The sequence below is a fragment of the Gnatocerus cornutus genome, chromosome 3 (genome assembly GCF_029298725.1).
Source record: "Gnatocerus cornutus isolate USDA-ARS CGAHR chromosome 3, icGnaCorn1.1, whole genome shotgun sequence".
Lineage (NCBI taxonomy): Eukaryota > Metazoa > Arthropoda > Insecta > Coleoptera > Tenebrionidae > Gnatocerus > Gnatocerus cornutus.
In genome coordinates, this window is record NC_142235.1 from 14,854,035 (window position 1) to 14,867,303 (window position 13,269).

The 13,269-nt window shown below is 30.9% G+C and overlaps 1 protein-coding gene across 18 annotated transcripts in view; it reads right to left on the bottom strand.

Annotated features, from left to right (window-relative positions):
- Nucleotides 1-13,269, bottom strand: part of LOC148177345 (uncharacterized) — an 86,051-nt gene that overhangs the window by 8,469 nt on the left and 64,313 nt on the right. For 15 of the 18 annotated variants that reach the window (XM_088032300.1, XM_088032299.1, XM_088032298.1 and 12 more), the window contains one exon: nt 11,502-11,695. In XM_088032300.1, coding sequence (XP_087888426.1) covers nt 11,502-11,695 — 194 coding nt within the window. The remainder of the gene's footprint in view (nt 1-11,501; nt 11,696-13,269) is intronic. The other 3 variants (XM_088032297.1, XM_088032293.1, XM_088032288.1) reach the window with 1 other exon arrangement.

The following is a 13,269-nucleotide window of genomic DNA, read 5'->3' on the forward strand; positions in this document are numbered from 1 at the left end:
CTGTCGCTCGCCTCGTCTTTTGAGTGTCTAATCCGGAATTTCACTAAAACTTAATCATTTGATAGATAAAGCTTAAAAGCACTCTTATATTTTTTTAAAATATTTTGTTTTAATAATTTTTAGAATTCTGGCGGATCAAACAATTAAAAAATCGAAAATTTTCATACAACGGCTACAATTTTCAATGTGACGTCAGCAAAAAAACCAATTCGTTGAATTAGTCATATTTTGTAAAAATAACTACAATTTTGGACCTTTTTTTAAGACAGTTGTAATTTTTAAAATAACTAACTTGGCTCGCTAACGCTCGCCTCGTCTTTTCAGCTCCGTATTTTTGTATCTAGTTTGGAATTTTACTAAAATTTATATTATTTGAATGATTAAGCTTCAAGGCACTCTTGTATTTTTTTCAGATTTTTTTTATATTAACAATTTTCGAATTCCGCCGGATCAAAAGTGCTAAGAATAAAAAAATCGAAAATTTTCATAAAACGACAATAATTTTTAATGTGACATCTGAAGCAAAAAAGAATCGTTGAATTAGTCGTATTTTGTGAATATGACTAAAATTTTTGACGTTCTAAAAGAGTTTTGATTTTTAAAATAACTACTCGGCTCGCTAACGCTCGCCTCGTCTATTTGGCTTGTTATTTTTGTATCTAATCTGGAGTTTCACTAAAATTGATATCGTTTGACCACTAAAGCTTCAAGGCACTTTCGCATTTTTTTTCGGATTTGTCACGTTTAAACATTTCGAGTTCTAGCAGATCAAAATTACTTATTAATTAATCAAAAATTTCTCGGAGACAGCTGGGATTTGCAATGTGACGTCAGAAACAAAGACGAATCGTTAAGTTAGTCCCATTTTGTATTTTGGACGTTTTTCAAAAAACGATACATTTTTTCAGATTTTTCATAGTTATAATTTTCTGGCGTATCAAAATTTTCAAAAGTAAACAAATCTAGACGGCTTGGATTTTTTATGTGACGACTGAAACAACGACGAATCGTTCTTACTTAACATGCTTTTTTAATCGGTCAATCCGGGCCTGGACGAATTTGAACAAGCGAAGCGTTATTAGAAGGGGCGCGAAAAAACGACTAAAAATTAAAGACCTTTTAACAGCAATCTACCTTGTTTTTAATTCAAGATTTATGAAGTCATCTGCGAAGTACGTTTTACCTAATTAACGACGATAAGAAAAAAGATAAAGCTTCCATCTCATGCCTCGGTGTAACTTTTCGTTTGCTCCTTGTAATTATCATGCATTCTTTATCACATTTTGAGTTCATTTCAGTTGATTTTTTCGTTTGTTGCTCTTTAAGGGGTTTGTTGCGGCGCTGATGAGTCGGATAAGGACAGCACCAACACCCCTAATTAAATATTAAATCCCAAGGAAACGTCAGCTTATTTGCTGGATTTTTCTTGATGCAAACGATTTCGTTTATGGAATTTTTCATGGCCGTCTTAAAACCAGAGCGTTTTATCGCTTTGTTTTTAGAAAAACGTGTTTCGTAAATTATTGCATCAAACCTGTATTTTTACCTGATCGTTAAAAGTTTACCATTAATAACGTGTTTGCAAGGCGATGAACGAAAACGTTTTACTTTTATCTCAAATATCATCAAGTTAGCAGAGGTTTTTCTACACATAACCTCACTAAACAACCCTGTCTGACCAATGATAGTGTGGGTCAATAACAGACATACGTTTATTACCACACGATCTTTTATTATTGTTTTTTAGATAGCTTAATTTAAGAGTAATAGTTCGAAATTTGAAATAGGTTGGTAGCATTGCCTGTCATAGCAGTTTGAGGTTACACAGGACTTTTTTTTGTTACAAAGCTACTAAACAACTGCCTGTCGAAAGGCAACATGAGTTAATAACCGACATACGTTTGTTGTCTTGTTTCTTTCTAGCAAAAACAACGCCAACTTCATGACTTTTTGTTTCAGAGTAACACTAATGAAACGAAGCCAACTTGATTTTTAATTTTTGAGTAACACTAACGAAACTAAGGTACTAAAATGGGATCTGTCAAAGCAGTTTGAGGTTAAAAATGACTTCATTTTTTTGTTATAGAGCTACTAAAAAATTGTTTGTCAAGTAGCAGTACGGGCTAATAACAGACATATGTTTATTGTCCTATTTTCTTCAATAAAAAACAACGCAAACTTGATCAATTTTAATTTGAAAGCAACACTAATAAAACTAAGCCAACTTGTTTTTGAATTTCAGAGCAACACTGACAGAACTGAGCCACTTTAAATAAGTTGGCATCATTGCCTGTCATAGCAGTTTAAGCTACTAAACAACTGTCTGTCAAATGGCAGAATTTGTTAATAACCGACATACGTTGGTTGTATTGTTTTTTCTATCAAAAAACAACACCAACTTGATAACTTTTTGTTTCATAGTAAAACCAATGAAACTAAACCAACTTGAGTTTTAATATCAAAGTAACACTACCGAAACTGAGCTACTTGAAATGGGTTGGTGACATTGCCTGTCATAGCAGTTTGAGGTTAAAAGTTTTTTTTTTGTTATAGAGCTACTAAAAAACTGTCTGCTAAATGGCAGTATGGGTTAATAACAGCATACGTTTATTGTCACTTTTCTTCGATAAAAACGGCGCCCACTTGATGACTTTCAATTTGACAGCAACACTAATAAAACTAAGAGTAACACCAACAAAACAGCGTCACTTGAAATGAGTTGGTAGCATTGCCTGTCATCATAGTTTGAGGTTAAACACGAATTCCTTTTCTGCTACAGAGCTACTAAACAACTGTATGTCGAACGGCAGTATGGGTTAATAACAGACATACGTTTATTGTCCCGTTTTCTTCGATAAAAAACGGCGCCAACTTGATGACTTTTAATTGGAAAGTTACGCTAATGAAACAAAGCCACTTGATTGTTTTTTCGATGCAGTGCTACCAACCAAAACTAAAAAACGAAATTTTATGGCTTTAAATCAAAGATAATATCCGACGAGCCGCCATCATCGTCAGTTTCACGGTACTCAGGAGGAGAAAAACGCTTTTAATTTGTATATTGTGCATATTAATGGTATGTAAACAAAGAAAATTTATGACTCTTTCGGTAAAAAGTTCAATTAGAAAAACGCGTTGTAAACTCGGTACAATAAAATGAAGAATCTCATGGAAATTTGTTAAATCCTCATTTAAGTACTTCTATTTATGGCCACAATACTTAGTATTAATTCTTGCAGACTTTCTCTGTAAATAACTGTAATTTACGGTATTTTTTCGTATGTAACAATTATTTAGCTATTTCTATGCGGTTTGAAATTTCGGAATTTTCTATTGGAAAAAAGTTTGTATTGAACTAGTTTCACTTTCGAGTTGTTTCACACGGTCATGTAGGTGGAAAAAGTGGCGAAAAAGAGCAAACACGCATCGAACAGCACCGTCTCTAATAACATTGTATCCGTTCTGATTTCATGGAATCCATAATGAATATGAAACTAAATGAGCGAGTTTCTTATAAATATTCCGCCAATTAACATAGAAAAAGGACGAAAAACCCTCGACATTTCCTGACGTAATGGTATAAAATCCCATCGTCCATTTTTCCCCCATTATGTAATCTCCAGCAAAAATCTTCACAGACAATTCGCACCGGTGTGAAGAAAATTTCACACCGTTATCAAACCGATCTTTCTGCTTATTTGTTCGTTATATTAACGGCTCCACCCCGTATTTATCCGACAAATGAGATGCATTTTTTATCGGGAATTTTTTCACGCACGCGATTCTCTCCACGCCTACTTCCTCTGTACGTCGAACCAGGGAAAGAAAAAGGAACAAGGAAAAAATTACACATCCGAGGGTAACACCCTGTTTGCACGCGTCTCGGCCGCACCACCACCCCCGCAACTACAAATTATTATAAATGATGACAGATGACAGAAACTATGGGGTGAATTGACCTATATATGATGACTCATAATATCCGAAAAAGGGGTGAATAAAAAAGTAGTGGGCAATCTTCGGCGGGGGTTGGATACTTTTTCAACCCTCTCGAAAGGGGTTGAAAGTGTGTTAGTGTTTCTTCACAAATCGATAGGTACATTTTTCGGGGTGATTTATATACGAAATTAACTATTTGACAGAGGAACTTCCACAATACCATTTTTAACCGAAGAATTTTTAATTTCGTTTCTTTATATAGATGGTGACAGGTGGGGATTTTCTCACACTTTTAATAAAACCGAAGAAATAAATTTTCCCACTCTGGAAGACTTTATAAGGGGCGAACAAAAAATATACTCAAACGTATTAAGATTTGCATCGGGTTGGCTCTGATTTACGGTTCATTTTCGGGGGGAAAATGACAGATGATGAGAAAAGGGAGTTTCTTTTCACAGATTGACTATCCCAGGGACACGCACTTCCACGATTTTATACTAATTTAGTTCAACGAACGGCGAAATTGTCGAATTATTACTAGAATAATTGAAATTTTTGTGGTTTCAATATATGCCAATTTAATAAGAAATTAGTTATTGCACAATGCGGTAAATGGAAAAGTGTTTTTCCCTTTCAAATACCTGATTATCCCTGCAATTGTTTTATTATTTGGTTTTACTATTTTTTTTTCTTCACATTCTTCTCATTTTAATTCACTATTCTTCTTCTCCTCCCTCAAATTCGTCTTTGTACGATTTTTAGATATTTACAGACTTCTAAGTTTATACGAAATGGTCATTCTAAAAATCAAGGCTGTCTGTAAAAAATTTCGATTTTTCATATATTTTGCAGTTTTTCGAAAATTACAATTAAAAACTTGAAATTTACAAATTTTAAGTACCAGCTCGTTTAATTTTTACTTTCTTAAGCTATAAGAAACGGTTGTGACGTCAATTTAAAATCAGAGAAGTCAGTAGAAAATTTCAAAATTTTTGGTAATTTTTATCAGTTTTTCGAAAGTTTTAATTAAACTCTAAAATCACAAATTTCGGAAAAATCGCATGTTGCTCTGGAAATTTGGCGTCAGAACTGAATTACAACGAATTTCTACAAAAATGACAGGATTGGACTAGAAAATATAGGGCTCAAAATGTAGAAGTAAATATCAAAATTTCGAATGTTGTTTCAAGTTTCTCTATTTTTTTTAAATTGGAAAATCAATGTAACTGAAATAATTGTGCAACTTTTACTGAAATTGCAGGTCTGGACTAGGAGCTATTGGGCCCGAGATCCAGGCCGTTGGTTTTTTTTCGGAAATTTTAATTTGAAACTCTAAATCTATTTTACTCTTATTTTAGTAAAAATACAGAAAAAATCGTTGACATGTTTTGACAATTTGATTTTAAAACTGCAATTTTTACTGAATTACCAACACCGGACTAGAAAATATAAAGCCGAAATGCAAATCTTAAAAAATGTTTGAACTGGAAACAAGCTAAAAGTCAAAATTTGGAATGTGGTTTTAATTTTTCCTAGTTTTTGAACAATTTGAAAAACAATTATCTTTACACGTATCTAATTCATAAATCGCAGGACTGGGCTAGAAGCTAGTGGGCCCGAAATTCAGCTCGTTTAATTTTTTGGTAAATTTGATTAGTTTTTCAAAAATTTGGATTTAAAACTTTAACTGTTAATTACTATTTTAGCAAAAAACATAGAAAAAGTGGCTGATATACTTTAATTTTTTCACTTTAAAGCTGCAATTTTCACTGGAATTTCAGGACTAGACTAGAAAAGCCCAAAAAAGCAAATTGTCTAAAATATTTGAATTTCAAAACTTTAAACGAGCGAAATGCCAAAATTTGGAGTGTGGTTTCAATTTTCTATAATTTTAAATAAAGGCTGTTAGCAGAAAATTTAAAAGTTTGTAGTCAGTTTTTTAAAATTTGTATTGTAAGTCTCATTAAAATCGCAGAACTGGATTAGAAGTTTTTGAGTCCAAAATTCAGCTTTTTGGTAATCTTTATCAGATTTAAAATTTAAAAATAAAGTTCTAAATCTACCTTGCTATTTTAGACAAATTATAAAAAAAGTCGCTAATATAATCATTAAAAAATTGACTTTAAAACTGCAGTTTTCACTGAAATTTCAGGATTGGACTAGAAAATATGAAGCCCGAAAAGCAGATCTTCTGAAAATTTTAAATTTTTCAATTTAAAATAAGCTAAATAATAAAATTTCAACAGTTTTTTAATTGTCTTTCCTATATTATTCAAAATCTTAATAAATAATTTAAGCTAAATAAAAACAGCTTGCAATTTTTTTTCACAATTTTTATTTAAAGGTCTGCAACTACAAAACCACTGAAGCTAAAAGGCCGAAAAAATTCCAAATTTTCTTTTATACTGTATCTTTAAAACTGTCAAACTCTCATTAAAATCGCAGGACTGGACTAGAAGTTATCGGTCCCAAAATGCAGCTCGTTTAATTTTTTCGTAATTTTTATTATTTAAGCTTTAAATCTAGACTCCTATTTTGGTGAAAATATAGAAAAAGTCGCTGATACTCGGGTAAAAATACAAGATCGTCTAAAAATTCTGAGCTAAATATAAAAATGTATAATTTTTATTGAAATGACTAAATGAGAAAATTTTGAACTTAAAGACTTTCTACTTGATGGTCAAATTTGAAAAGTTTTGGAAATTGGTAAATTTGAAACGCCTCGCCTGACATTTAATTTGGCGTGTCTTAAAAACGCGACCTTTATGATTTTCAATAAAGAAAGAGAAACTTAAGCCGTTGGAGCAACAAGAAAAAATGCAAATATCCAGCGATTACAATCTCTGTTGTCTATAATTAATTTTTAACTTCCAGTGCGAAAAATCCGGGAAAAAGGCGACCGCTAGAAAAGAGAAAGTCGCTAATAATAATTTGTTTTGAACGATTGGCTGATAAAAGCATTCAAATTAACTGTTACGGACAATATAATATTATTGCATAAGATGTAAGTGGCGGCTGAATAATTGTAATGTTTTTCCCGACAAAATTTTAATTTCTTAATGCAGAAATGTCAGGGAAAAGTTGGTATTTTTAACCGAGCGCCTCTCAAACGTAATCTACTTTTCAGAAGAAATGAAGATAATCAATCAAATCCTCGACAAGGCAATTTCAGTAACAAACGTAGAAATTTCTTCGTCTTATTACACAAGTTTTTCTTCAATGCAGTTATGAATTAACAAACATATCACGATCGATTCGCCGCAGTTTTACAAAGGGAAAAAAATCAAACAACCCCTTATAATTAAGTCTGTAAGTAATTAATTTTTGCCATGAAACCCGCAAAAAAATCTGTAGTTTTTACAAGAAAGCGGCGGATTGTGGCGATAAATTACCTTTTGTACGCAAAAGTTATGCCTTTTATGTTTACAAGCCTGAATTTATTTCAGGGTACATATTTTATTTTTGAAATAAATTAAAGAAAACTATATTGCTATTGTCTTAATATAAAGTATGTAGTCGTAATCATCATTCGTAACGAGCGCTCGCCGCTTTTTGTGCGTAATAACTTAGAATAATTATCGGGGACTTAACAGCAATAACGTACCGGACTAGTACAAAAGGGTTAAAACTGAATGGTTTCCAACATGCGATCTTTTTTAATGTCTTCAGTACACGCATCTTTTTCTTAATCATTTTCGTAACTCATTCCGGGGATATTTCACACAATTAACTAATTGAAACCGAGGGTAAGTTAGACAGCCGAGCCGGCCCTGGCCCTATTTGTTTTTGCCCAAAAACCACGCATTAACCCCGCCATAAAAACGTCGACACGTCACAATCTTAACTAACGATCTCATCTATAAATTCTTTCTGGAATTTTTCCAGGCGATTCTCGCCCTTAGCGAGTGCGACTTTGGACGTTTTGGGGAATAATTGGGGATTAGTACGGAGATTTTTCGATTAGGTTTCGCACCTGATACGGAATTTCTGGAATACCTCGAGGGGTGAGGGAGGATCTAAACCCGCGTGCGTGTTGCCAACTCAACAAAAAGAAAACAAACCAAACTGAAAACAACAAGCTTCGTCATGTGTAAATTAATAAAATCAGTAAGAAAATCAGTAAGTGAATCTTTTGGAAAGTGGTTCGCATTTTTGGCCTTCGACGATTCCGGGTTAAGTGACCGGAGTGTGACATTGGATGTCTGTGCTGGGCCGAGTTTGACTGGGGATTTTTTACGACGATTTTTACTCGTGTTCGTGTCGTGTCAGGTTATGCTCTATTGTTCTTGGTATATTTGACAACCCTTATCGTGTTCTGATAATGTCATCGCAAATGGTATCGGTCGGACGGATCTTTGTTTATTTATTAAACTTGCTTTTTTACTTAATGTTTTATTGCAATGCTTATTATAGCAGTTTCATTATTTTTATTCAAATTTTAACTAAATTATTGCGTCAATAATAGAGCATGTTCCTTAAATTGCACTAATTCATTGTTCTCTTTTACCCGTTTGTATACAAGCTGGTCCATTACTTGACATGTTTCCAAATTAATGTTAACATAAATATTACACTAAAGTAGGCTGTGAAATTGGAAATAAGTTGGTAGCTTTGTGGACATTTCAAAACCAACAATTTTCACATAGTTTAGAGCGCAGAAGTTTAACAACACCGCTCACTAATGAAATGATCAATAATTTTTTTTTTATTAATTTTAAAATGAAAGAATTTTTGGTCAACTAGATTTTTTTTTTATTTGAGGTGACCAAAAAGTTTAAAAATAAAAACTGTCTTCGAAAAAATCAGACTTTGTTTCGCTTTTAATTTTTTGTTTAAATTTAGATTTTTGTAGAAACTGGAATTTTAAAATTTCTCCAATAATAGTTTGCCCACTGAGTTATTTTATCGGTCTTAAACCATGAAATTTGCGTTTCATTGTAAATTACTATTGAAAGAAAAAATAAAAATTCGTATTATTGAAAACTTGAAAACATATTTTTTTTTTTGGTAAATCAGTTGATTTTTACAATTTGTGGAGATTATTTTAAATTTATTTGTTACATCTGCTAAATAACAAATTTACTAAAAGATAACAGAATTGTTTTTAAATTTTAGGATCATTATTTTAGGTGGCCAAAATTTTGAAATTTACATAATCTCGTTATAACTCAGTTATTTAATGAGCGATAATGTTGAATTTTAAGGATTATATTACTTTTTACTTCATAATTACAACTGCTAAATTACATAAAAATTAAATGAACAAAACAAGATTTAAATTTTTTTTAAAATAAACATTCTATAAATAAATTTGCTATTTAGTTATTTATGGGAGTATACGTTCAAAATTTGACTTGGATTCTGCCTTTAATTTCTTTATTCGTTTCTTCCAGTTACAAGTCTTAGTTTTAGAAATTTTTATTTTTAATGAATCAAAATTTTTACAAATTTTTAAAAAATGTTTTCGAAAATTCGTTATTTTATTGGACAAGAGGTTCGAAATTTGTGGAGGTTACGCATTTTACCGATTTTCGTTATTTATCAAGTTATTTTTGAACAAGAAAATGAGTTTTTGCATTTTGTTTATTATAAAAATCAAAATTTTTAATATTATTGAAAATAGCTTTATAAATTCGTAGTTTTTAAAACCATCGAACTTACAGTTTTGCTAATTTTCTATTTAAAGATTCGGAACAAGATTTTTTATTTTTTTTATTTCTAATAAACCAAAATTTTGAAAAATTGAAAATAAATCTGCAAATAGACTGCAGAATTTCTTTATTGACTCAATCAAGTTAAAAAATTATTGAAAGAACTAGGATTTTTTATTATTTAAAATATATAATTTAACTCAGTTTATTTTTTATGTTGAAATTTAAAAAAGCAACTAGTTTAAGACTGCTAAATTGCAAAACGATTGAAAGACCAAACAAATTTTAAAAATTTCAATTGTTTCCGAAACCAAAATTTTTGAAAATTTGAAAAATATGTTCCCATCTTGGCAATTTTTGGACTAAAAGCTTGAAATTTTTGGAGGATCCTCTGTTTACTTGTTTTTCTTAGCTAACCGAGTTATAAAAATATTCACCAATCGGAAAAGATTTTAGAACATTTTGTCTTTAAAAAAAACAAAATATATCAACTTTTTAAAAAATATTACCGTAAATCCGTTATTTATTGCCCTATTACCTTGAAATTTGCTAACGCTATTAGCTTTAACTTGTTTAATAAGTCTGCAAAATTACAAAATTATTGAAAGGATAAAATTTTTAATTTTCCACAAAATCAACATTTTTAAAAATTTCAAAAATATATTCGTATATTGGTTATTTGTGGAGCTAAAACTTTGAAATTTGGAGGAGGATACCCTCTTTACTTGTTTTCCTTAGCCAACCAAATTTTGAAATTATTTAACAATTTGAACAGATTTTGGAAAAATTTCTCTTCGAAAAACCAAAATTCTTCAAAAATATAAAAATATCTTTGTAAATCCGTTATTTATCGCCCTATTACATTGAAATTTGCTAATGCTACTAGCTTGAACTAAGTTAATAAGTTTGCAAAATAACAGAATTGTTGAACTGATGGAACGGATTTTAGAAATTTTTATTTTCTACAAGATCAACATTTTTAAAATTTTCAAAAATTAACTCGTATATTGGTTATCTATTGAACTAAAACTTTGAAATTTGTGAAGATTTTTGTCTTTACTTGTTTTCCTAAGCCAACTGAGTTTTGCAATTATTGAACAATCTGAACAAATTTTGGAAAAATTTCTTTTCAATAAAAGCAAAATTTTTCAAAAATTTGAAAATATTTTCGTAAATTCGTTATTCGTTGCCTTATTAAAGTAAAATTTATTAATGCAGCTAATCAACTTGGTTAATAAATCTGAAAAATTACAACATCATTAAATTAATAAAACAGATTTTTACTTCCTGCAAAATCAAAATTTTTCAAAATTTTAAAAATAAATTCTTAAATTGGTTATTTATAGGACTACAAGGATAAAATTTGCGGAGGTTACTATTTTCAACTTTTTTTAGCCTTCAAAATTATTATTTATAATTCAATAAAAAAAAAAAATTAAAATTGGTTTTGCACTTTCTGACCACATTCATCACTGTAAAAAGCGACCTATTATTAAGTAATTTTTCCCTAATTACAGTTGGTAACATTAATTTTCGAGCCTCTTCATTTGTTAATTTAATCTTAATTTTATTCAAATTTTAATTGATACTTTAAGTTGTACACACATGGTAATGTGGGTATTATGATAATGACCAGTTGATGTGATAATTACAGCTTTGGTTATGCATTAATTTTTTTTTTTCATTTGAATTAAAAGCAAAAGAGATCAGTGAATTAGGAAAAAATATTATTACTTTAGAAAGTAGGTAATGTAATTGTGTGTATTAATTAGTATCAATTCTATTAATTAATCCGCTACGCAACACAACGGCGGTCTTCGGAAATGCGACACACTTTCCAAAACGAAACAAAAAAATTAAAAACTAAATTCTATTCTACTAAAAAAATAATAAAAACCAGTGTATACATACATGGCTTACTTTCGACGTGTGGGTCCTCAGACTTGACTCCGTTGCGAAACCTTTTCCACAAATTGTGCAGTGGAAGGGCCGATTTTTGGCCCTTTCGACTTGAGCGTCGTGATTTCGGAGATGTTGTTGTAGATTCGATAATTGGATAAAGGCCCTTCCACAGTCCGGAAGATGACACTTGTAGGGCCGTTCTCCTACAACAGAAACGTTGTCTTAACTTCCGACGGTTGTGTTCACTGACCATTCTCGCGGCACAGGACGAAGAAAAAAAGAGCAGCATATGGCGCATGCAAGAATAATTACTTCTTATTCAAGTACACCTTTTCGGGAAGCCACCCACTATAATATTAATACGTTTAACCCCACGTGTATTGTTTCAAGAATGTGTTTAAAGAACACCTGCCCCCCGAAAAATGGGGGCTCACCGTATACGGAACAGGTGAGTAGTGACCGTGTGATTAAAGATACCACATGGCATGATGGGTGTGTTATTTTTTTATGTTTTTTTACGGAGGGGCTCCACTGATTTAAACGGCTATAATTTTCGATGTCGTTGAGATTTCTCATCGGTCAGGTGGGGTAATTTACACCCTTCCGAGGAAAATGATGGGGGCTAATCCATGCAAAAATTGCAGATTAGTATCGGCTAATTGCCGGAATGTGAGGGAAGATTGAAGAGGAAAAAATGGAAATGACACACGTGGTCAACAAGTGAGATTGGATTAATTGTGTGCACGGAAAAAAGTGTGTGAAAGTAATTAAGTGGATTAAAATATAAACGTAAATGAAAAGGAATTGCATAAAATCTAGATATGATTATTATTTAATTAATCAAGAATTCTTGTTATTATTGTGCGTTTAAAACTGCACCTGGCACGAGTCTTTCAATTTAGAGACATTTTGTTTTTAAATGTTTGGAAATTATAATTAATTTGTCAATTATGTGGAGATTCCAGTCAAATCAGTTGAGCACATTAATTATTTGTAGAAAGATCTAAATTTATTTTTGCTCGGTTTTCGACCTTTAAGAAATGCCCAGAAGCTTAGGCAGAAGTTTCGTCACTTTTTACTTGTAGGCATTTATTTGGAACTTTTTTGAAAATTGTTTAGAAAATTGAGAAAATCCAGGGAATCTAAAAACAATCTAAATATTAAAACAACTAAGTCTAGACTGGGAAAATCGTAAAATATTCAGAATATTTGGAGGATTCAGAACATTTTAAACGTAATGTAATACATAAATTTAGACACTATGGAGGAATTTGAAAATTTATTTATTCTTTTATATCTCCACGTTTTCAAAATTCTCGTATATAAAATGTAAGAAAGAAAGAAAAAAAAAGAAAATTAATTTATTTACGTTATGAGAGCGAATAATTTTTTTTTATTAAAATCAGTAATTTTCGAATTTTTAAGCCTAGAACGATGAAAAGTCTTTGCTCTCAACTTGTTTTTTGACTATGCCAAGGTATAGAATTTTTGAGCAAAGAATATTTTTTATAAAAATCTGTAATTTTCGTATTTTTGGCCCAAAATCTAGAAAATTTGGCGAAGTTAATAATTTTAACTTGTTTTTTTAATGTGCCAAAGTACAGAATTTTTTAGCAGAAAAGACAAAATTTAGAATTTTTTATTTTGAGAACGTGTTAAAAATTTGCAATAGCTTTATTATAATTTGTATTTTTCGAACTTTTAGTCCTGAAACTACGAAATTTGGCGGGGTTACTAGTCTTGACTTGTATTTCAACTTTGTCAAAGTTCAGAATTT